At 33.8% G+C, this 27,005-nt stretch overlaps 1 protein-coding gene across 1 annotated transcript in view; it reads left to right on the top strand.

The window, feature by feature from the left end:
• LOC111051910 (GATA zinc finger domain-containing protein 14-like) overlaps positions 1-24,618 on the top strand; it is a 38,755-nt gene extending 14,137 nt beyond the window's left edge. The window contains exons 4-7 of the mRNA XM_039432733.1: positions 3,547-3,680; positions 14,103-16,591; positions 17,712-17,937; positions 23,299-24,618. Coding sequence (XP_039288667.1) covers positions 3,547-3,680; positions 14,103-16,591; positions 17,712-17,937; positions 23,299-23,583 — 3,134 coding nt within the window. The 3' untranslated portion in view covers positions 23,584-24,618. The remainder of the gene's footprint in view (positions 1-3,546; positions 3,681-14,102; positions 16,592-17,711; positions 17,938-23,298) is intronic.
• Positions 24,619-27,005: the final 2,387 nt, after the last annotated feature.

Raw genomic sequence — 27,005 nt, 5'->3', positions numbered from 1 at the left:
ATTGATATGAGTACGAAGGTACTCATGGATCAATATAAATAAAAGACCGTCTTTCAAATAATATAGGGAGTATAACTCCTTAAAAATAGTTTCTCTCCAAACAGTAAATTGAAACAATTTATCTTTCAACTAATCAACATTTTGAGATAATCTGAATGCGGAAGATATCCAATGCGAAAGAATTTTATTTTTCAGAGAAGTATTATTATTATTATCTCCTTGATGTGATAAAGATGGGTGACACAATAGAGTATGATGATGTGTTGAATTTTCAGACGTCATTGAAATTGAACAATGCTTGTAAAGCGTCTATCAACATCTTACATATGAATATACGTAGTATGAAAAAATTTTTTGATGAGTTCTCAGTTGTCCTTCAAAACTGTAAAACCACCTACCATTTAATAATTCTATCTGAAACATGGATTTCGGAAGATCACGAGTTTTCTTTCAGCCTGAACAGGTACTCAGTGATAAATTCACCTGCTAAATTCAATAAATGTGATGGAGTGTGTGTATTCATCAAAGATAATCTAAATTCTGAAATTTTGAAAAATGATATTGCTTCCGCAAATTCTATTGTCCTAGACATTCGTGTGCCACAGATAAAAGAAAACATCACACTTATAGCCGTGTATAGACCTCCATCATTATCAGCTGAACAATTTATTAAAGATATTAGCGTTTGCCTGGAGGAGTTGAAAAAAACATAATTCTGACAGGTGACATAAACATTAATCTCGAGCAAAACACAAATATTGTGATTGGTTGAGTTCAAAGCCACTAATCGGTGAGTGAACGATGACATCGGTGAGTGAACGTGGCTCTGAACGATGTACTGTTTTGTCGTTGAACGATGCATAGACTCACATGCAGCGCTAGATTATTTGGAATTGAAATCGGCCATTAAGGGGGACAGCCTGGAAGATTATTACTTACTAAAGATCTTGAAGATTTTTGTGATCTATAATATTACAAAAAATATATATTATACAATATCTAGTGCTAAAATACCTCAATGGAACCTTTAATTTCAAGTAAGAGCTAGCATTGGGAAGGCATAGGTATTGTGCGTCTAGACCTCACTTCTCGTGACTCACTGCATGTGAGTCTATGCATCGTTCAACGACAAAACAGTACTTCGTTCAGAGCCACGTTCACTCACCGATCAGTGGCTTTTAGTGGCTCAACCAATGTATGCAGGCAACAATTCAAATACAAAATTGATAAAGTTATGCTCCTGATTCCAGCGAGGATCGTAGAAATCAACTGCAAAAAATATTCTACAGAACTAGATCACTGGTTAAGGGAAAATGGTGATATACTAGAAACTTTTTGATGATCTTGAAAAATAATCGTTTATCCCAAAACATAAATAATAACACAAAAAACATAATAATAATAATAGTAATAAAAATAGTCAGAACAAATCGAAATAGTAATAATCTAACTAAATAGTAATAATAAAACATAAAAAACAAATACTAATAATCAAAACTGAAATAATCACACAAAATAAAACATAAATAATAGTAATAAAATTACTGTACCTGGAGCAATTTATCAATAGGTTTCTTTTGTTATTCATATTTTAGTCGTGCTCCATTTGTTTGTCTAAATTATTGATAGCCTACTATTGATTGAAGTATGCAATTCAAATATTGATTATTAATTAATATAACAATTGTAATTAAAGGGGTTTTTTATGTTGGAATTGTTAATATTATCAAGTGATTTTTTTCTTCTTATTTAGAGGATGTCAATGTAATGTTGAATATTTTTGTTTCGTATTCAGTTTTTAACTTTCTGATTGAATGTTAGGCTAAGTGAATTTTTCGAGAGGATTGTCCATGTAATACTGTTTCTTTTTGTTCTTCTACTTTCGTTTTAGTTTTCATTTTTTTAAATTAAATTTCTAGTAAATATTGTATTTTAGTTTTATGAAATAGCACAACTCGCATCCGCGCACAGATTCTTTCTTTGCGGATGCTAATTTTTCCATAAAATTGTAATTTATATTTATGTTTGTAAAATGTATTTTGAATGGAAATAAATTTGATTTGATTTTGATTTGAGAAGCAAGGAAATAAATTAGTTGTCTTGGTGAAATCGCCAGTAAGATCGGGCTCTAGATCTCTTACCCAAAAACAAAAATTCTAGTTATTGATCCTCTCCTAATTTTTTAAGTTTGTGACCTCGTCAACAGCTTCAGATATTTAGACGAACACAAGATATTTGCAACTCAGTAATCCTTTCAGAAATTACTTATGGTAGTGAAACAATTTTCGGTCTAGCAAAATCAATTCAAAGATTAAAATTTCGAAATTGGAACGTAAAATCATCGATTATGTGATTGAGCTCCAAATTTCCCTAGAGGACCTGAGGGCTAAGTCCGGAAATTATCAGAAGCTGAAAACCAAAAGGCTTCAACAGCGGAAACCTACCCGACGACGGGCGATTGTGATTTCTGATGTGGAGCGTCGCAGGAAATCGGAGAGACTGAAGGATTACTGCAGAAAATTACGAATAGGGGAGCACCAAGTCAATAATTATCATACAACATTTTTCAATTTGTTGAACTTATGTAGTCCAATGCGGCTTTAACATGAAAAAGTAGTATTATTATATTTTATTATAATATAGTTGTATATAAATTACAAATAAAGTATGTTTTAAGGTGAAAAATCGAGTTGATCCGATAATTCAACCTTTCTGCTGCTCCGGCCAAGTCCCTGGTCACATAGTGAACTGATTAGCGATCTTCTACTTAAAATATAATTGAAATAAATATATTGCTGAATATTGATTAGATTCATTTGTGAGATAGAACTTGAGCTATGATCAAAGGCTAAATTTGAATCTGATTTAACAAGTCATAAGGCTCATATTGACATTACTTCTTGAATGGCCGATAAGCCCGATTATATAGCGAGGTTTAAGGTATTGGAGAAAATTCGTTTGTAAATAGATAAGTGTACAGTCACGGACTCATTACTGTACTTGATCCCTAGACCGATTTACCCCTTCCACAGCATCAATACGCTACTATATGCATAGCAAAAACATTCGATCCACTATAGCTGAGTTCTTGCCAGCTATTTGAGTCAAGAGTCCATCCACTAAACAAAGCCATAGTGCATTCGTGTGATGTCAGCACTGGTAGGGCTCCAATAAAGACACTAGCTGATATAGATTAGCTGAAATCAACGAATTTTTATTGGTTTAGGAGCCCTACCTGTGCTGACTGACGTCACACGAATGCACTACGGCTTTGTTTACGGAGGTAGTGGTCTAGCACGGCGTAATTTTATAATAAGGAATACAGCAGTCAGGCTTGCTCGCCCCGCCCACGCACCGAACAACCAGAGATCTTCTCATTAGACCATATCTGCTTGCTGCTATTCACTTACATTTGCCATGGAATGTCATTGTTTGAAGTGTCAAACAAGAATATTTTTTTTAAACATGGCCATTGAAATTTTAGAGTGAATTGCTTGCATTTGCCAAACTATACTCTCATGATGAATGCTCACTCGTTTGTTTCAGAGTGTGTGAAGATCTATAAAAATGATGTTTGCGCTGAATATAAAGCAGATCCGGTTTCTGCGACCTGCAGATCCACTCAGACACAAGAGAGCTTCCCTGGCGAAATTTTCATCAACTTCACCGAAAACGTCCAGGTACAATATTTCAAATTTGAAGTACCGTATTCTTCTTCCACGACCTTATCATCAATTAAGTACGTCACTGCATATTGCAAATCTGATATCTGATTAATCTAACAACCTCTTGACTGCTAATCCGAATAATAAAATTATCATAAACTGAATTAATAGAAAAGTTTATTATCATAAAACTGTTATGAAAAGCTGTAAAGTAATCAGTTCATTAAAAAAACCAGTAGTAGATAGAGGATCGACTCTCACATCTTTTTAAGAATTACAATGACCGTTTTTTAGAGCTACAAACTAATTCTGATCTTAACTTGACTAATAATATTATTAATATTATTCTAATATTTAACTAGTCACTTCTAGTAAGATAATTAAAACTGGGCTTTTGAATATTTTTCAAAATTCTTTTATTTCTTTCACATTTCATTATACACAATCATAATATGGCCTAGGCCTAGCCGAAAACTATTCCCTTTCTGAATAAAATTCAAAATTTGTCTATTTGCAGAAACCCTTGAGGACATCAAGGGCATTACACAAGTCAAGAATACAAAATCAACAAAAAATATTAAACATACAAGCAACAGAGTCTCACTATCAACTAATAAGAAATCCAAATAACAATCAATAACAGTCTCAATACATTAAACACATTACAGGTGGTAACTACAGTACATTTATGATGAATTGTATGGAAAATATTCATAAAACACACACTTTCATAATACTCTTCCAATGTATAGAACGCATTCTTTAATAGGAATCTTTTGATAATTCATTCAATGGCAAACTTTGCATCCTCTCAGGTAAAGCATCGAAAAGCTTAATAGCTATGTAGTAAAATGTTTTTTGTGACCTAGAGTAATTGCAAAAGTTTATAGCAAGATTATTCTTCCCCCTGGTATTATATTTATGACACACACCCTTTTGAACATATGAGCTATGATTCTCCTTAACATAAACTAAACATTGATATATATATATATAAACAGGATACACACGACACGGATAGATTAAAAACTTACATTTAAACGAGAATTTTCGGGGGCTGGAAAATCTGCACCACTTCACTTCCTGGTTGATTGACAAAGGGGGCCCAGCCCCCGAAAATTCTCGTTTAAATGTAAGTCATGTGTATCCTGTTTATATTTATATTATAACACTTTAAAGTGTTTTCTGTTAAGTGCTACAAATATATATATATATATATATATATATATATATATATATATATATATATTATATATATATATATTATATATATATATATATATATATATATATAAATAATAAATAAATAAATGTTTATTTCCCAAAAAAACTAAAACTACAACATCAATTACACAAAATATTAGATAAATTACAATATTACATACAATAGTTAGTTACAAAAAAATTCTTATAATGTGTCCTCTACTTGTTTAGTTTTTTGTGTGTGGAAATTGACCTACTCCACTATGGCGTACCATGTTCTAGAGTAGGTTTTGTTGTTTTTTTGTGCGTATTATTAATTAGTTAGTGTTTAGTAAGTCATTAGGTGGTTAGTTGTTATTTGAAATAATGTTTTCTATGTTCTGTCTTCCTTTGCTCATCAACCAATTGTGTACTATTGTTTTGAACTTTCTAGGATGATTAATCTGTTTAAAGTTTGCAGGAAGTAGATTATATAATTTTTGTGCTAAATGATTGAAATGACTCTGGTATAGTGCCTTCCTTGCAACACTAGTGATGAGAAGATTCCTGTATCTGGTGTTGTGGTTGTGGTTTCTGGTTGCGAACTGTGTATGAAGTGTTATTCCGTTGATTCTTGATTACTATCTCATCTCCTGTTGGCTGTCCATGTTGAGTCGCCGAAAAGGTCAGAAAGAAGGTTTTCTCATGGTTCAATGTTAGCAGATTTTCACTCAACCAGCGAGACACCCTCTGAAGTCCAGTCTCGGCTTCTCTCCAGGTCATCTCCCAGGTCGGTTCAGAGAACAGTAGAACAGTATCATCTGCAAAGGTGGTGATTGATCCATTAATTTCCATGTTGCATAATGGGTTTATGTAGAGAAGAAAAAGAATTGGTCCTAGTACTGTTCCTTGTGGCACTCCAAACTTTACAGTCAGCTTGTTGCTTATACATCCATTGACTCTGACACATTGTGTTCGGTTTGATAGGTAGCTCTTGAAAAGATTCCATGCGACTCCTCTTATTCCATAGTTATCAAGCCTTGAAAGAAGAATGTCATGTGACACCGTATCAAAAGCCTTCTTTAAATCTAAGAATACTGCCAATGGTTTCTCTTCAGTGTTTATTTTATCGGCAATCTGAGTGGTCACATAGTGGATAGCATCATTTGTACTGCGACTAGATCTAAAACCATATTGGTTTGGCGATAGAAGATTATTTTTTTCAAGAAAGCTGATCAGTCTTGTTTTGATACACTTTTCAAAAATTTTTGATAATGTACTTAGTAATGATATGGGTCTGTAGCAATTCATATCTTTCTCATCTCCTGTTTTGGACAAATGACAGCTTCCTTAAGACACTGTGGAAAAACACCTTCCTCAAAAATTTTGTTTGCAATATGTGTTAAAGGCTTGGCAAGTATCGTATTATTCTGTTTGAAAAAATCTGGTTTTAAATTATCGAGTCCAGGTGCACTATTAGCTTTAAGACTATTAATGATTTTTATCATTTCGTTTTCACTGACAGGTGTAAAGAATAATGACCGGCAGACTATCTGATCAGCTGCCGCATGCTCATCTGCGCCATTACAATCGCTATTTAGAATGTCCTGGGCCAGTTTTGATCCAATACTAATAAAAAATTCATTGAAAGAATTTGCCATATCTTTATCATCATCTCCCAATTTCAATTCTCTCCCTTCCAAGTTGATTTGGTGGATTTGTGTTCTTGGCCGTTGCACTTCAGTTATTTCTCTTATTACTTCCCATGTTTGCTTAGAGTTGCTGGAAGTTTCAAATCGCCTTGAAAAGTATTGTTTCTTAGCATTTTCCATTACAGTTGTTAGTAGATTTCTGTACCTTCTATAATACTCTCTAAGCTGTAGATTCGCTGTATTATTCTTGCTTTGTCTGTGTAATTTATCTCTCTTCCTTATTGATGTAATTAATCCATTTGTAATCCAAGGCTTAATTTTTCTTTTTGTGTGCGATACTCTATTAATAACTTTACATTCTTCTGTGTATTTCTATAATTTTCTTCAAAGCACTATCAGCGCATTCCTGCAGGTACACGGAATTCCAGGTCTCATTTGTTAGTGCTAATGAAAGTTTATTATAATCAATACTTTCATAGTAGGGTTTTCTTCTGTTGTGATTGTGTTCCACCGCATCATATTTAATTCCCAGAATAGTTATAAAATGATCTGTAATAGAATTTGGGAAAACTATTGGTATTATATCTTTTTTAAAGTTTATAAGAATATGATCTATACATGAAGAGCTATTATTTCCAATACGAGTTGCCTGCTTTATATAGGAATCCATATTCACTGAGTAGATTATCATAGTCTTCCAGTTGCCTGTGCTGATTTGGTTCTTTTGTGTTGATGTTCAAATCTCCTAGAACGATGTGAAAATACTTTCCATTATCATTCAAAATCTGCCTCAGATCAATGAGAAATTCTGTTAAGTCCAAGTGTGATGGAGATCTATATAACGCTGTTATAACAAAAGTATCTTTCCCAATTTTTAAATGCATATTTAAACAGTTGGCTTGCCTAACTGCAATTTCTTTTATTTCGACAAAATATTCGGATTTGACATAAATTATTACTCCATCATTCTGTAGAATATTGTTTTCTGTTTTGTGGCAGGTATAATTATTAATTGATTTCAAGGAAACACCACCAGCAATCCAGCATTCCGTTAAGACTATCACGTCGAAATCCACATTCAGGTCTTCCAGTTGAATAAGAAATTCTTCAAAATTTTTATTGTAGCTTCTGATGTTGAAATTGATGATTTTCAAGTTGAAAGGTTGGATATTATTGTTGACATCTTGTGAATTTGGAATCGAAAAGTCTTCAATGTCTAATAAATCCAAATCCTCCATCAAATCAGCCATTTTTGTTTTTGTGTTTATAATTATTTGTGTGCCAATTGTAGATATCCTTGTCCTCAACTGATTGTATTTTTTGAGTTAATGACAGCATGAGATCTTGCTCCCCAACTGTTAAATATCTGAATGAGTTGGTATGCCTACTAAGTGCTACTATTATGTGCTGAATGCTATTGTAAATCTTGAGTGGTTTAGTATTTTTCCTCACTAGGATAACATCTCTAAACGTTAAACCCTGAGCTTCATGTATAGTTAGTATTGTTAATGAGCCAGCGGGAGCCTTGTTTTTAACAGCTTCCAGTACCATTTGTTTTTCTGATTGCGTGAATGTGAGGATTAAAGTTTGTGGTTGTAGGTTGTGAGGTTCTCCGTTAGTTATTGTTGGTTCAATTGATAGAATAATTTTATTTGTAGTGCAGATATCATTGTAGTAGTTAGACAACAGACAGCACACATCCATTGGACACCTGTTGGTTACTGATTGGTAAGAATCCGGATCCGCGAAAACAGAAATATTTTTCCAGACTGCTGGTAAACCACTTCTCTCGATGTGAGATATTTGTTTTGAGTCTCCAACCAGTACTATCTCGTCTGCGCCTGTCAGCTCAGAGACGAATCCCACGAAGCCGGCGTGCATAAGGACAGCTTCATCGATGAATACGCGCTTATATTTTTTGTGGCAGCCATTAATTAGAAACGACGTCACGGTTCTGTAATTTGAATTGATGATTGAGTTGAATTCATTTCCGTGTTTCTCCTGTATAGTTGATCTTATTCCTTTGATTGCGGCTCTTGTTTGAGTTAGTATGAGGTCTTCCATTGGTCGATGTTTATCAACAATTAGATGTGTTTTTCCGCTCCCTGGAACTCCATCAATCCATCTGATTCTCGGTATCTTGCATCGAGATATATCAATTTTCGAAACAGCATCCAACAGTTCCTCATTAAGCATCACTTGAGTGTCTCGACTAACCATAATATATTTTTCATTGGTTCTAAATCTGCGAGAACTGTTGTCAAATGATATGTAAGCTCCGCCTCCCTCCATACTGAATCCCATTCTATATTTTGAAGTAGTTGGTAGAAGGAACATTTTTAATTCATTATCGTAAACATTCATACTCCTCAATTCAATTTCTCTGAAGACCGATGATGAAGCATGAAGGTTTTCGGTTCGAAGTGTTGAAAGAGCTTCTTTGAAAATATCTGCGTTTATCATATCATATTGCTGTAAAAGATTTTTCAATTCAATCATGCAATTTAGAAAGTTATGGTGCTTGCTATCTTCTGGTAGATAACCTCTTGGGCATACTTTTTCTTCTGGCCGATCTGGTTCTGGAATATTGAGAAAATTCATGCTGTTAATGCCCCTATGATAAAATATATATTTCAAATGATTAGTTGATAAGATAAAACTGAGTAAATCAATTGAGGATAAATCTGCTAGCTGGCTGAATTCATCTATGCCTACGACAAGTGGATAATTCATTGATGCCCATTCATTTATTTCCAATAGCACTTTTTTAATTTCTTCTAGAGCATTATAATCATTTACGGGCAACAAGTAATTCCGAATTAATTGTTTACTGTCAGGCGTGTTGATTGTTTTCAGTAAGATCGCCGAGCATTTATTTTGTAGACTAATTGGCTCAAGGCTACACCTCTCCTCTAGCGTCAGCGATTTTGACTTTAGTACGTGCGAGAATCCATCTGAGACTCGAATCTTATTTTCTCCTACGTAAGCAAACGCTAAATTAATATCGGAATATTCACCGTAAATCTGAATTAATGATACTCTACTTTTTGACGTTTGTTTATTTACATGTAGCTTATTTATCTTTTTTAGAGATTTTTCAATAGTCGACGGCTCTCTTTTATTGATGCTAGGCTTAATTAGAGTTTCTTTTTTCAATATCCTATTTTTCATTTTTTTAAGCAATCCCATAGTTTGTTCTATCAATAACTTGTTTCAGTGCTCTTCTATAACATGGGCATTTTGCATCATTGGCTTTATGATTAGCTGGCTTATTATTCTTTTTACAATTAACACAAGTTGGAATTTCCTTTTCGGAAGGGCAGTTTTTAGAATTATGTCCTATAACTGAACAGTGCCCACAGACATCCTGTTCTTTTTTACAATGCTTCATCACGTGATTGAACCCATGGCACCGGAAGCATCTCTGAGCTACAGTATAGTCGCTTGCTTTGCAGCATGTAAAGTCGATAAACAGCTTTACCTTGTTAATTATTAGTTTCCTTATTTCAGGATCGCATTCAAACACCCAATGAAGGGTATCTTTATCTCTTGGGCCTAACTTGAATGATGGGACGCAGCCTTTGACAAAGTCTTTTTTTTGGATTCCAGAGTTATAGAAATTCTTTTCATAAATGATCTCTGACAGCTCCTCTTTATTTACATCTGATGGGACATCGTACAAGATTATCCTTGGCTTCTTGTTTGCAGGCTCCATGATTTTTATCCCTCCTTTTTGTAAGCTTTTGTTTGTTAGTATTTTTTTCTTATCATCCAATGTATCCAGAACAATAAGAAGGCCGCCGCCTCGAACATTAACAGTTTTCTTTACTCTTATATTTTCTTTCTTTGGAATGTTTTCCTTCAGACTTTTCCTTATTTATATATATATATATATTATATATATATATATATATATATATAAATTAAAACAGGAGACACGATATAAATAGATTGAAAACTTACATTAGAAATAGGGGAAATTTTCGGAGACTGAGTCTCCTTTCTCAACCGAGCACAGACTGCAGTTTTCTGCAGAAACTTTCCCCCATTTCTAATGTAAGTTTTTAAGTGTTTTCAATCTATTTATATCATGTCTCCTTTTTTAATTTATATTACAAACTTTAAAGTGTCTTCTGTTATGTGATATATATAAGGAAATAAATGAACCCATAGAAGAAAAAAGGTTTCACAGGGTGTATATATCTGGATAGTCAGAGTATCGTCGTGGTATTCCAGTTAATCCTAAAAAATGTTGGGGAAAAAATGTTAAATTTATATATATATATATATAATAAGAAATATTTGTACTGTCAGAAATATTCTCTATTTGGAAATAGAGAAACAAGGTTGCCTTAACAAAAGGGATGACAGTACAAATATCTCTTCTCTTTGGAAAATCATTCTGAACACAACAAACACATCACAAAAGCCAGACACTTCTCCGGGAATTCCATTCACCCAGCAGCGCCAGGCTGAACACGTGGTGGAAGGAGAGGGGAGGAGGTACTCCCTTCGACCACGAGGAAGAATTTCGAAGCACAGGCAGGAGTCAGTGTAAGATTACCTGCGCTCCGAAGATGTCATTTGAGATAATGACGAAACGTCAGAAAGTAAGTGAAACTGCTTATCGGATGTACCCGGTTGATAATTTACCATATTCATCCATCCGCGAATTTAACATACATATATATATATATATATATATATATATATATATATATATATATATATATCTCTACAGTGACCTCTGTAAGGAAGATCACAAATCAATCTTACAGCTTTCTTCTGCAACCTGAATAATTTAATACTATATTTCTGAGAGCCCCAAATTAAAGTACCATAGGACAGATGGCTGTGCAAATGTGAAAAGTATACAGTTCTTAAGACTTGTAAGTTCACTATTGTTCTCAACTTTCTCAGCATAAAAAGTCCTTTACTCATCTTATTCGCCATTTTATCAATATGACTGTTCCACTTCAATTTTGAGTCTATGATAAATCCAAGAAAATTAACCATGCTTTGGCTACTATCATGTAAACTATTGCTGTACGAAACACTGAGCTTTTGAATTTTATTTGAATTTAGACACAACAGGTTTGCATTACACCAGTTCTCAACCATAAGAGTCTTTTCATTTATTGGTCTGTCGTTGGTTGAAAGGGTCTTTGTGCTAACACAAATCGCAAGACTATTAGCAAACAGGTATACTTTAGCTGACGGTCCAATTACTTTTGGCATGTCATTTACATAAATAATAAACAGAATTGGGCCTAAAATAGAGCCTTGTGGCACACCATAGGAAACAGGCAAGTAACTAGACTCATTACCATTGAAAGCTACCTCTTGCAACCTATTACTCAAATAAGGACGTATGAGATTGCTTGTAGACTTGTCAAAACCATAATACTCCAGTTTGTTCAAAAGAATTTCATGAGATACCGTGACGAAAGCTCTTGAGAGGTCAAATAGTCTTATTTCAGTTGGATTTTTCTTCTCCAATGACTTAATAAGAAAATTAAAGAGAGAAACAGTTGCTTTAACAGTTCCCAGTCCTGCTCTATAGCCATATTGGCAGTCACTAAAAAGACGATTGACTCCAAAATACTGAACTATTTGTTCATTTAATACTTTTTTGAACACCTTGGAAATAATAGGAACAAGTGAAATAGGTCTGAAACTATTGCACTCAGATTTGCATCCTTTTTTGAATATGGGAATCACTCTTATACGCTTAAGTGCATCTGGAAAGATGGAGCTCAATATACAACTGTTTATAATATGAGTCAAACTCACTCAAATAATTCATTCCTAGTTTCACAACCAAGGTGTTTATTCCATAAACATCCTCACATCTAACTGCTTTCATGGTATTGATAGCGCTTTCAACTTCACCCTTACTAACTAAACTAAACTTAAATGAACAAGATGGTTTTAAGCTGCTATACAAATAGTTGGTAGAGTACTGCTCCTCACTTTTTGAGACACATTTTTCACAATTTCATTGATCTTATCAATAAAGAAATTATTAAATTCAAATGGATCTAATTTGCTACCAGATACTTTGATTTGATCTTCTTTATTACATTCACTATTTATAATACGCCATATCGCTTTACTCTTATTGCTAGAAGATTCTATGAAGTTGTCATTCTTTTTGCGCCTAGTTTCTTTAAGCAATTTTTTTACAATTTCTTATATTTGTTAAGCAGCGCTTTAGCATGAGATGAACCTGTTCTTGAGTATATATCATAAAGCCAGTCACATTTATCCTTTAAACAATTCAACTCGGGATTGTATACTCTATTTTGTTTCGGCAAAGTGGTCTTATCCCTAACTCTTTTAAGCGGAAAAGCTTTATTTATTATATTTAAAAAAAATCGAGAAAGTACCAACCTTCATGTCCAATGAATTATTTAGATAAATCGTATACGAATCTACAGCACTCAGTAGACACTCATAAGCATACATTTTTTTGTTATTCATGCTACGCACTAAACGTTCAACTGTTGATGCATTTGTTTTTTCTTAGTTTCTCCTTCATTCCCACATTTGACTGCTAGAAGAAGAGCCCAGTGATCAGAAACAACAGTTTTTACTATTTCACAAGACAAAAAATGATTTTCCACATTGGTAAAAATGTTATCTATGCACGTGTCATAATTTTTCCCAGGCCTAGTAATACCCTCAAAACAATAACTCAATCCATAAGATAAAAAAATATTTTTCAGTTCAGAAACAATGTCACCTTTCTTGAAATCAACATTAAAATCTCCACAGAAAACTATTTTAGAATTGTGTTTACTCAAATATTCAAGAATGCAAGCCAACCTTTCCATGAAGATTATAAAACATTGCCGTGTATTATTTTTATTAGGTCTATAGCGATACCACTATAGTATTATACTCGTTTAGCAACACCGCTGATACTTAATATGACATATGGAGTATGAATATATGACATATGGCGCAGGCCTAGCCCAAAACTATTCCCTTTCCGAATTTTGATAGAAGTATGTCCAAAAAGTATTCTAATAAAATGTCGAGTCAGAAATATACAAACATTTTTAATTTAAATCTATTAAAAAGGAGTAAAATTGAAGTTATTCAAACTCAGGAGTCCTCAAATTGCTGTTTTTGTGTAGTTGTTTTTAACTGGTGGTAATGTTTACTGTATACAGTAGTTTTCTTCATGATCTACTGTACAAAAATCTTTTGTGAAATTTGTGCACAAAGCATTTCTTCTGCACTCAATAAACATTTTTCGCTTATTTCTGGAATATAACGAAGCTTGTTCCTCTCAGTACAACAATCATTATTTTCATTTTACATTTTTGTTGTAAAAAATCTATATTTCATTAGTTTTTTAAAATTGAAACTTTATTTCCACTACTACGATAACCGAATAACAAGAATTCAGGAGCCAAGTGCAATTGTCATTTAATTGTGTAGATCTGACTAAAAACAATTATGCCTAATTGATTTATAAGGATAACTATGCACTAGATATAACCATGCGGTTGAGTATTGCTATTAGAGATAATTTAACTATTGAATATGACAAAGTTAGCACGAGTAAATCAATAAGGTTGTTATTGTTTTTCAGTCACCAAATGTCGAAAACAATAAGCATGGCATGGAGTTTGGTCTGCCTGCCTCGCAACTGCAGAAAGACAATGCTGCTGCAGGCCCCAGTGGAGTGAGCTCTGGCTATGGTGATCGTTATTTCGACATGACGTTCGATCAGCTACCTGAAGATCAGAAATCGAGAGCGATTCGAATGGTGAATCATCACCGACAGAGCACTGACGTCATCGAGTTCAATCCTCACGTGGAAGACTACGATGCAGACGAAGACCTAACCAAATCCTCAATAGAAGATCAGAACAACGATATCGGTTACGCATCTGGATCTCAAACACCGACTAGTCAAGATAATCCTAGCTCCAGCAATATTCTCAAAAGAAACACCAGGCCCGCTGGATCAATTCTAAATTCTGGTAGAGAATGGATGGTGAATATAACACAACGTAAAAAATTGAGAAATAATCTCAACAAATTGCATGAAACATGTAGTGAACGTCTGAGATTGAATGTTTTCACTAAGAAACACAATTCAAGTCAGGATAGGGATGGCGCACCAGTTGTTTCAGACGAAACTGTCGAGAAAGTATCAGCTTCCGATAGTAGAAAGTCCAAAAGCTCGCACTACAGTGTTACAAAGAGTCTCAAACGCGTTTCTTCGGATTTCAACAGGAAGTTGAGCTTAGTTTTTGGAAATATAAAGCATAGAAGTGATGGGGAAAGTCAAAATGTAGACGTAAATAGTGAAATATATGTGAATAGAAGATGTGTTAGTGAGATAGAAGGAGTGAGTGTATCATTGAAAGAAGATAGATTATCGATGGGAGATGTTTGCAGAAGAACAAGTAGAAGCTTCAGGTCTTCCCGATCTGAATCAGTAATGTCTAATCCGTGTCATTCTGAGGTTAGAATGTCTTCCAGTGATCCCTCTGTCCGTAAAAAATGTTTTGCTTTAGAGGTAAAAGATAACACCGACGTTGATGATAATTTAAGAGTCACAAACGACCGTTCTTCATACTATACTAATGATGAGGTTGACACGTCTAAATATGGCATGGAATTTGACTTGAGGATGAAGCGTTTCTTAGATGAAGTATTGACAGAAGATGAGAGTAAAAGTTCGCAAAATCTTGAACACGATCTACAAGCAAACCAAACCCGTATGGAAACAACAACAACTGAAACCAACTATTCACGCCGATCATCCAGCGATAACTTCTTTTCCTGTGTTTCTGCCGAAGAAAGTAAAACAAGTAATCAAAATAATTGTCGTATTGTGAACTATAACTATGCAAAAAAAAATCTAGGAACAAGAGTGGGTGAAATCAATAGGGATTCTGATGAAATTGTAAGAAGGTATGGATGGACTGTTGCTGATACAAGTAGTGATGAAATAGTAGTAATTAATGAGTTTGATACTAGTGGAGATGAACAACATTTCTCGAATAGTATACCGGGAGTGGTGAATAGTACACCAGAAAGATTGCTAGCTTCCAGTGGAAATAATCACGATAATTTCAATAATATTTCCAAGATAGCTTCAACCAATATCAATGAATTTTTGGTTGATAATTATTCAAATGTAAATGCCAATGATTCCCCCGTTGACAATCATTCCAATCAAAATAGAAATGATTCCCCAATAATCAATTATTCAAAAATAAGCATCAATGACTCCTCTGTTGTTAACTATTCAAATTCTAATGTATCAGATAATTTTTCAGTTGGTACATCAGGTGACTCGATTGATTTGTTTGAGAGTAATATTGATGCGCTTAATTTGAACAGCAATTCAGATAACAGCGATGATAATAATGATGACGTGTTTAAAACTGCACTAAAATCTCAAAGTCGTGAAGTGTGTAATGAAAGCCTTAAATTACCCAACCATCTAAGTGCTTTAGAAAATGTGGTTGAATTATCAGATAATGTTGATAAGTCTCATAGTGACTCAAGCTGCTCTGAAAACATACAAGAAATAGCTGAAAATACACGCAAATCTGAAAATGTGCTAGAGTTGTCTTCTGCCAACGTACTACAAATATCTGACGATGCACCTGAAAACGCAGATCTAGAAGTAAGCATAACCGAAGAATATCTGTATACAGACGAAGATGATGGTATACAGCTAGTGGAGGAATGTCACTTGCCAGCTGTGAAAAATAAATTGCCAGTATTGGCAGATGCCCGTAGTGCGGCAACCACTGAAGAATCCGAATCAGCTGTTTCGTCGGTTGACATGGCCTACGAAACCGATGAACTTCGTAGAGAACTTAGAGACTATGGACTGATGGCCGGTCCTATCACAAATTGCACCAAACGCGTTTATCTGCGGAAACTGAAACGATTCCGACGCAAGCCAAAACCGTTAACGCAGCCGCTAGCGTCCAGACCAGAGTACTGCGTTGAGCTGGAGCGAAGTCTGCTTTCAGACAATGATATCATTCAGAAGTGGTCGCACCTTGAGACCGAAATGTGTATACCTTTTCAAACTCCTGATACCAACAAAAGGTGAGTATCATCATATTTTTTAGTTGATTTTCTGTTCCACTAATACAACTATCAATTGTTAATATGCCATGTTTTTAATATTTCAATTGAATGTCAGTTCCATTACTTTGAACATTACATTGGAATTCACTTTCTGTTATATCCTTTCAATATCTTAAACATTTTACCATCGAAGTGTATTCACTGGATTGGAATGTATGTAACAAAAGCATTTTCAGCAAATTTCAGTAGCTGAAAGCTACTTTCTTCTGAAATATCACAAAAGCATTTTTATCTTGGTTCATAGATGAATCTATAATTAATTTTCTTCAAAAATTGCTTAAATCCGAATCCAGCAAATGCTTTCTATTTTTAGTTAGTAGTTGATTCTATGATTCTCGTATGTACAGTATTGTAGTTGAAACTGCAATTTTCATTGACGTATTGACTAATCGTAGTTTGAATTATATAAGATTAAATATTTGAACCTCAACTTTCATAATACAAAATATTTAAATAAACGAGTGAATTCAATTTCGATCTATGCCTCTATCCACTTGGAAAATTTGTCATCCAAACCTTATTTTCAAATTATTAAAGACTTTCAATACAAAATGGTTTCAATATTTTTTTTTATTGAATAACTATTATTCCATTACTTTGTTGCGTGTGTATTTTTTGCTTCAAATTTTTTGAAAAACTTGAAAAACCCTGAATGTTCTGTTGAAATTGATTGTAATATTTGACTATAATGTGGTGTTTTAATCCTTCTTAATTCAAAATTTCTAGCTCATATATATTTTTGGACGAAAATTGGACTTCTACTTTCAACAGTACAACTGGTTGATCATATTCATAATATGATCTGTAATTGTATCCATTAATGAATAAAATAAATTACTTATAGTTCCAACTTCGTTTCAATGTCAATGTAAAAAAAATGTTATACTGCGTTCAAAAGAGAATGATTGGCATGCAGCTACTGTCTTCGTCATTCTTGAGTCAATTACTAATTAGAGTTTGCTCTTCATGGAAAAACTACTAGATTTGAAAAAGTTGTGTATACTTACGATTTTGATAATAATATATGCATTTCAAACACATTGATAATTTTTTTGTTTTTGTTTCACGTTGGTTTTAGGTGGCGGGAGGGAGTCTCAAAAGCATCATTCACCTACCTTCTGCTGGATCCGAGGATCACCCAAAATCTGCCGGCTAGGAGCATAGCCATGACAAACAGAGAGCGATTTCTCTGCTTTTTGAGTGCAATATTCTACATTGGCCGTGGAAAGAGATCGCGTCCCTATTCACATCTCTATGAAGCTCTGACGACTTGGAACCGTACCAAATATCCCTCATCTAAAAAGGTGATAGTCAATAAATTCAATATTTATACTATCATACTACAATATTCCATACTATCCAACTATCACTAGTCTTAATCAAAGTGCGTAACGAAATTTCCTTGATTCAAATTTTCCGCTGTTTTTCAAAACTCCATCTGACTAGGGTACTCAATCAATAACTAATCAATTCCAGATGTCAAAAGATGAAAAAGTCACGAGATTCGTTTTAACTTTATATTTTCACATTTCTAGCACAATCGACGTATTTTATCTCACATAGGAAGGTAACCAAAATAGAAAAGTATTGAAAGTTAAGATAACTTTTGTTTTAGGCAAACTTCATCCTGCATTTGAATTGGCCCGATATTTCGGCCTCAGTGGCTGTCATTAGCTTTGCAAAAGTTTTTAATGTACTGTATAAACATTCTTATAAAGTCATAGCTGTGTATGCAACATGACCCAGAAGGATTCTTTACAGTTGATAAGACTGTTTATAGAACAACTGATTAGTGTATCTCTTATTACTTTCATCACTGTACACACCTGTGTATACTTGTGCTTATCTCGACTTCTAGATAGTGTTTTGTAGTCTAGGATTGGATAGTTGCAAAGGATAGTCACATTATGATGTCTTTCATTGGCAGGTTCTACGGAAGCCGTGCTCAACCTTTGTAACCATTACTAGTTACATTATAGTCCAGTCAAATGGTCGTTTTCCAGGAAACAGCCCCGAAAGAATTTTTCTCGACAGGTCTATATGTATTTTAGGGCGCTGAATTCGAATCTGAAATTTGCTGACACGCCAGAGGGCGGCTTCACCCCCAAAACCCCCAAAAATTCGGACTTTTTTCAATTTTCCCATTTTATCTCGTGAACCTTGAGTTTCTCAAGAAAAATCATTCTTGACAAAATTGAAGAGAATAAAATTTCCAATAAATTGAGTGGTCGCGCAGGATTCTACCATTTTTGGTTCCGGAGCTACGAATTCTCAAAAAAGGGGTATTTTTCAAGGGGTTTTCAAAATTATGCAAACCTACCACTTCTACTCTATACAACATGTATATTTTTCTAGTATGGATAAAAAACCACATCACGTGAAAGAACAATTCATTATGAACAGGATTCCTTAGGAATTTTCGAATTTAGTAGTGGTGGGAGGGGGGATATACCCAAAAATAGAAAATCATGTCCTACAGCCAAAATACATATTTTTCATTATAATACCTTTTCAAGGCCTTCCTAACAAAAAATACATATTTCGGCTGAAATCATCTCACGCGGGTTATTTTCTATGAGAATCACCAGTTTGTCATGAACCAGAAGGTTTGACAAACCCCCAAACATCAGTTTCTTCTTTAAGAAGAGAAATAATTTTTTCAATTTTAAAAACTAAAAGCTGATCAGACAGTTTTGGCTGACAGATTAAAGACGCTGAGGAGAGGTAGAAGTGGGGCTAGCATTCTAGTCTTCCCTCCAGCCAGCTAGTGGAAAAAGCTTTCCACTTTTCTTCTGAATAATTTCACACACTTTTCCATCGCCTACCTCCAGAGACAGACCGAACTGACCCGTGGCTGGACATCCCCTGGTTTTTCATTCAGACCATGGCAACGTAGGATGGACATCAACTGTATAATGGTATCGTTCCAAATTCAATTTATTTTCCCATATTGTTTTGATTTTAGAAATTCCAAATTAATTATGCCTTGAATAATGCTTTTTAAACTGTCATATAACTTGTTTAAGTAAAAAACACAATAATCAAATAGTCCAACACAATTCTGTCTAACGTTTTGTAAGATCATTGGCAACAAGTTTATTTTAATTTTTAAAATTGATTAAATGCTCAAAATTCCATAACCTTCCTTAATTGTTTTGTATTAAAATAGATGTAGCATAACTAATTTTATAAAACCAAAATATGTTAAAATTCACATTTAAACCTCACAGAAATTTATTCATTTCAATAAAATAAATCTGACTCCTAATAAAAATGTTTTCCTTTCAAATTCCAAAAAACATCTAGTTTATAATATTTAAAAAAAACCAACTGCTTTTGCTCTACCATCAAATGCTACGTAACTGGTGGATCGCCCCCTATTTTTCAAAGATTTTTTAATGTGGTAATTGAATTGATTGATTTCTCTATGTTTGCTCAATTAGTTGTATCATTCGAGGGGTAAGTCGAGATGTCTGAACTGATTGCTAGTACACATGAGTCATTGATTGTTTCGATTCCTTCCTTAAAGATTTTTGAACATGTTTACTAGCAATCAGTTCAGACATCTCGACTTACCCCTCGAAAGATACAACTAATTGAGCAAACATTGAGAAATCAATCATTTCAATTACCACATTAAAAACATTCGAAAAAAGGGGTCAGCAAATTTCAGATTTGAATTCAGCGCCCCAAAATACACATAGAACCGTCGAGAAAAATTCTTTCGGGGCTGTTTCCTGAAAAACGACCATTTGACTGGACTATTATTACTTATTCTATTTCAGAGACTACCAACATAATATAACTTTTCACAATGTGCTTCCATTGGATTATTCCAGCTTTTCTTTTTACTTTCCTTGCCCTACTACGATAGGTAAGGAAAGTATTGCTTTCCAAAAAAATTTAAGGTGTCCAAATTTCAACTTTTCTATACGTTTCAAGGTCCCCTGAGTCCAAAAAGATGATTTTTGTGTGTTGGTCTGTATGTGTGTATGTTTGTGAACACGATAACTCCATTCCTAATTAACCGATTGACTTGAAATTTTAAACTTAAAGTCCTTATACCATGAGGACCCGACAATAAGAAATTCACTAAATTTCAATTCAAGTTGGCGGAAAAAATGGCGGTTGATTACTAAAAAAACATGTTTTTCACGATTTTCTCAAAAACGGTTCTAACAATTTTCTTCAAATTTATACCATGGATAGCTATTTATAAGCCCTATCAACTGACATGAGTCTCATTTCTGGGAAATTTGCAGGAGCTCCGTAATATTCTCGAGAAAAATGGCGGATAATTACTAAAAAACCATGTTTTTCACGGTTTTCTCGAAAACGGCTCTAACGATTTTCTTCAAATTTATACCACTAGTAGGTACCGTGCTTCGCAAGGGTCTATTTTAAAACTTTGCAAAATGAAAACTTGACGTACGCGTACTCGTAATAAAAAAATCGAAATTTGAAAATAGGCCTATAACCATCCTCGGTTAATGAAGAATCTTTATGCAAAATTTCAAATCAATCAGTCCAGTAGTTCAGACGTGATGATGTGTCAAACATAATTTTCCTACATCACGTACGTGTATGAGCCAGCTCTTTCCATTATTATAGTAAAGATGATGGATAGATGCATGATTTATCAGTATCTTTGAATGAGAATAACTTTTGAACGGTGTGAGAAATCGGTGCGGTTTGATGCGACAGAAAATCAGTTATTTTTATTCGAATATGATCCCCAATCATACCTATCATCTAATGTCCCTTTTAAAAGAAATGTTCAGCTGCTTCTATACAACAACTGGAAACATGACAAATTGAAAACTTGTAATAAAATCTTGAAGAACTGAAAATAGGCATAAATAACCATCCTCGGTTAGTTAAGAATCTATATGCAAAATTTCAAATTAATCAGTTGAGTATATTTCAGACGTGATGATGCGTCAAACATAATTCCCTATTCCTTACGTGTATAAGCCAGTTCTTTCCTTTATTATAGTATAGAAAACTGAAGAAGACATACTACTTGAAAACCTCACAGAATCATATCGATTTTTCCAATACATCAGAAAATTTTAGTATCTATTAGATCCTCTTCAATTTGGATCAGACAGCCTTTTGTTTTCCCAATTCCAAACAAAATACTTAAAATACTCGTTTCACTGCGAATTTGTGTCTAATAGTACATTATAACTGAAGCATATAAATTATTACTTATTTTATTGTGATCTATTCATGTTTTTCTTATGAAATTCAATGATAGGCCTAAAGCATGAAGACTATGTCCATTTCATTTGTACTGGTGACAAAATTTTACATTAAAAATAATTATTTGATGAAATCCAAGTTCAATCGTAATGAAAACAAATTCCTTCAAAAAATAATTGGTAATAATACGTTTCGAGGGAAAAAAAATTAAGAACCAAAAAATTGGGAAGAATCGGGAATCGAACCGAGGATCCATCGCTCCGTAAGCTAGTGTTTTACCATTACGGTAGACGGCGACGGCCATTCGAAAATATTAGTCTTGTAACAGCATTATAACCTCCTCATAAAAAAACACACACTTCTGAGCTGCAACAATGTAGCCTATGGAACTTCATGTACGGTAGCATAGATTTGAACATTAATTCTGAAAAATCTAGAAGGAAAATTGAAATTTGGGCTTCCAGGTGCACGAGATTGATATTTGTATCTATGTGCAAAATTTGGAGATCTAAATCATTTCCGTTTTTCCGGTATGCAATCCACAAGTTGACATGTTTTGATGCGAACAAACGAACACACGAACACACACAACCCTACTCTCTTATATTATATAGATGGATAGCTATTTATAAGCCCTATCAACTGACATGAGTCTGAGTAGAGAATTTCTGGGAAAATTTCTCACTTCTGGGAAAATTGCAGGAGCTACATAATATTCTTGAGAAAAATGGCGGATAATTACTAAAAAACCATGTTTTCACGGTTTTCTCGAAAACAGCTTTAACGATTTTCTTCAAATTTATACCATGGATAGCTATTTATAATCCCTATCAACTGACATGAGTCTCATTTCTGGGAAAATTGCAGGAGCTCCGTAATATTCTTGAAAAAAATGGCGAATAGTTAATGAAAAACCATGTTTTTCACGATTTTCTCAAAAATGACTTGACCGATTCATTTCAAATTCATTCCCTCTACCCTTATTCATCAGCTCTATCAACTGGCATGAGTCTTTTTCCTGGGAAACTAATGGGGTCCACCCCATCCTTGAGAAATTGACTTTGTAAACTCCCTCTCGTGCATGAGGTAGGTAGGTAGAGCAGTTTATAAAAAGAACACATAGTCGAGATATTTCATCTGTAGAACAGCTATTTTGACGACTTTTAAAAAATCATTGAATTTCACAATTTACAGGAAGAAAAAAGTACTCTGAAAACAATTATAGATACACATATACAGTAGTCTGATCGTAGTTCCAAATATGTTGCCGCCAATCGTCATTATGTTATTCCCCTAAATTATTCTCGTTTAAGAATGAGGCTTACAGTTCAATGAGCAAGGAAAGTTGTGCGAGTGTACCACACCAGATTTTTCTTCTAGAAACGTCGCACTACTAAAGTCTTGAGGGTACATGGTAGTGATGGTTACGATAGTAATTTTTTTTTTGTTTCTATTATCAGGTTCTGAAAATTCTTGACATCTGGAAGAGCGGCAAAGGAGTGATTTGTCTGCACATATTCCAGAATGTGATTCCAGTAGAAGCAATGACCAGAGAAGCGGCCATGATCGATGCCATGGGACTGCGATGCCTCACCAATGAGAAGCTAGGTGACTACTATGCTGTAGCTTGTGAATGGACTCTGCGCAAAAGACAACAACTGGGAATTGTGCTACTAGCAAAAGCTTTGAACGTTTTCCTAGCCGAGGGAGAGAGACAGCTAAGACCTCCGGATATCTCTCGCTAATATGAAATTTCGAGCTGGAGAGTATCTATAAATAAATACATAACTAACAAGAAAAGTATTGAAAATTTATTTTTGTATTTTGAATTGAATGATACAATCGTTCAAGAGCATTAAATGATAAATGACTATTCAAGATTTACTTGAAGCTCTAATCTAAATTAGTCAAGCAGGATGGATGGATGGATACGTATATAGTAACCATAAATCAAACAGATGAGTATTTTAGTTTTTAATTTCAAATCTAGTCTGCGATAAGGTTTTTAAAACATCTGAATAATCACAGGCAACAATTGCAAATGTTTTTAAATAAAATATTAATTTCATTTTTATAGAATTATATGAGCATATTAGGCTACAGCAATTGGAGACGTGTTCCAGACAAAAGAAGCACCCTGATCAGCTGTGAGTTCCGCATTGAAAATGTTAATTTTTTTATTTTCAAATTTGATTTGCCAGACGGTTTTGGAGATGAATTTATTGATTATTAATTTAATCACGCGGGATAAAATTAGTAGCTTAATTTGTTGTACAACTTCAAAGAATTTACAAATGAACCTTCAAAGGTTTTATAGATCCTGCTATTTTATTATTCAATTACAATAGGTATTCTATCGATCGCCCTCAAAGAAGCCCTTGAATGTTTTTTTAGAATAACCAGGTAATTATGTAAGTGAAATTCAAGGCTTTTCTTTTAATTTATGTTGTTGGGAGACGACTCGTAAACCCACTTTTAAACACGCTCTCGAATTTTCATTTTGCTTAGTTTTGAAGTTTTCATTTGTGCAATATTATTATAATTATCACTATCATATTCAAAGTATACAATCATGTTTGAGCTTACAAATCAGTGAATGTGAGAATTTTATTTCTAGTTTTATAAAATCATGTATATTATTTTTACATTAGAAAAATCCTTATTAGTTAGTTATAAAACAATTCACAAGTAAGATCTCTTATTTTCCAAAGATTGATTGAAAAGCCGCTTATTATTTTTGTAAACTGAATAAACAAATAAGTATTATGGATATATTTGATTTTTTTTTATTATGAAACAAAATTTTCTTCTTTTCACAGGATTAAATAATTTTGTTTTATCATTCATTAAATACTATACTACAAAGTATTAGACTGATGATAAGATACCTAGTTGTTCGGTGCGGGGACGGTTGGAGGTAGAAGTAGGAGGAAGCCAACTGCCCATGCCTGACTGCTATATTCCTTATTTTAAAATGATGGTATGCTAACTTGTTGACTCTGATAGCTGGATACAAATTAGCTACGCATAGTAGCGTTGTGTAGCCATGGAAAGGATAAATCGACCCAGGGATCTTCTTTCCAGTCCGCAGCTGTTTTGTAGTCAAACTCTGATCAACTGCCCACCTATCAATGCTATAGAAAAATGAACTAAACTTATGGACTTATGATCCATTGTAGGTCCTTTCTTATATTAGTCCAGTCACGAGGTAGTGAAAAGGGGCTTTTGGGGAATTAACTCGCTTAATTTATCGTGCAATGATTCTGGAGTATTGAACCGGTTAAAAATGACCTAGCCCTGGAGCTTTCTACAGGGTACCTCAAAAACATCAGATTTTCGGTTCCTTTTCCAGTTTTTTGCGATTTTCGCCAAATCGAGCCATCGGACAGAAAAATAGATGATAACATTTCGAAAAAAATGAGTATTTTTGGAAAAACATTATTTTGGAGGGAATTCAGTTTTCAATTATATTCCGATTTCCAACATATGATTCAAAATCTGTCTGGGCGTAATTTTGTGCTTTACAAACTTGAGACCGTTATATCTCAAATAGATTTCCAGGTAAATCTGATAATAATTTGCTTTGCATCTAAGCAGTTGGTTTGCATGTAACTTTAATAGGCTACAAATACTACCAGCTGTTGGTGTTAGTATTAAGATTTTGGGGCTTCAAAAAAGTATGACTTAATGATACATCATTTTGAAGATCTTGAAACGAGGAGCTATACCTCCTATGCGAAAGTTTTTTTTTCGAAAAACGGAAGCGTAAACTTCTATTAGACAAAATATAAAATTATGAGGTGAACATTTCCTAATTTTCTGGCTTCATGTATTGGCTTTATATGAGATTAAACGTCCTGAAACAATAGATAGGCTATACTATAAATAATGTTATATGACATTAATTATTGTACTTCTTTTCATCCTTGAAACGATGAAATCATAGTCATCTCGATACTTTGATTTGGTACCGAGTTATACTTTTTTACGAAACCATTGCAGTTTCGTACTTCGGGGGGTCCTGGTAGGGAAGATGGGTGATTTTGTGATTCCAAGCTATGTACTATGAATACTAACATCCTGCAAAAATTCAGCTTTCCCTTCATTACTTGCGCAAATTCCTGTTTTTTTTTCTTTTTAGTCTTCATTGACTGGGAAATATTAGACAATATTATTCTCTTCATTAGGAAAATATTGGACAATTGAGAGTTTTTGATCATACATATTTGTTGTTAAATCATTCTTCCTCACGGAATACTCAATATGAAAAATTAGAAATCCAGTCAAGGTTGTAAAGAATCTCTTTCTCTTACTATTCCAGTAAACGATTCTATTTATACTATTAAAAATAAAAAATTATGGCTTTATAAAAATGCCGAATTTCATTTTTTACGATTCTACTAATAATCACCAGCCTCTTAATTGAGATTGATACATGATGGGAACTTGCAATTAGTCTCAAATTGTATAGAATTTCATTTCATTGTATAGAAATGCATGCTCAGTTGCCTCGAATCCATCTTGAAAATGAGAAATGTTTTACTTGATTTTTAAAACGAGCGAATCGTACTTTACAAACATATTTTTTAATGAATTAAGTCAAATGGAAGTATTTTTTCTACATTTCAAGACCAAGTAAAATGGGTGATCAATATGGGTTTCCGAAATAAAAAGCATTGAATATAGAAATCAGCTATTTTTTGTGTATGAAAATATTGGTTAAAGTATAATGGAGTACAGTACCTATAAATTTCCCACTTTGTGACCGTATTTGTAATTGACGTATGATACGTGATTTCGAACCGCCTGAAAGAGCCGAGAAGAAAGCTCTGTAGTATGAAAAGATAGGATCATTGAGTCAAAAGTTATCATTTTGAAAATTTTTATCCCTAAGATTTCCTTATGCGTGTTTCTTTACTAGAAAATAAGTTAATCTAACGGGTGAGTATGATAGAACATGATCTCATATAATAATAATTGTATCTGTTCATGTCGTGGTCATACTACAAAGGTATGTCCACAAGTGAACGAGTCAAGAACAATAAAAAAACTTTCATAAGACAGGTCATGAACAAAAGTTACAAGTTAAAACACACATAGCATGCAACGAGACATACCAATGAGCAGCAAGCAGAAGAAGCAGCAAGACTAAGGCAAGAAGTATCTA

The sequence above is a fragment of the Nilaparvata lugens genome, chromosome 7 (assembly GCF_014356525.2).
Source record: "Nilaparvata lugens isolate BPH chromosome 7, ASM1435652v1, whole genome shotgun sequence".
Lineage (NCBI taxonomy): Eukaryota > Metazoa > Arthropoda > Insecta > Hemiptera > Delphacidae > Nilaparvata > Nilaparvata lugens.
This window is presented reverse-complemented; position numbering and strand designations above follow the sequence as displayed.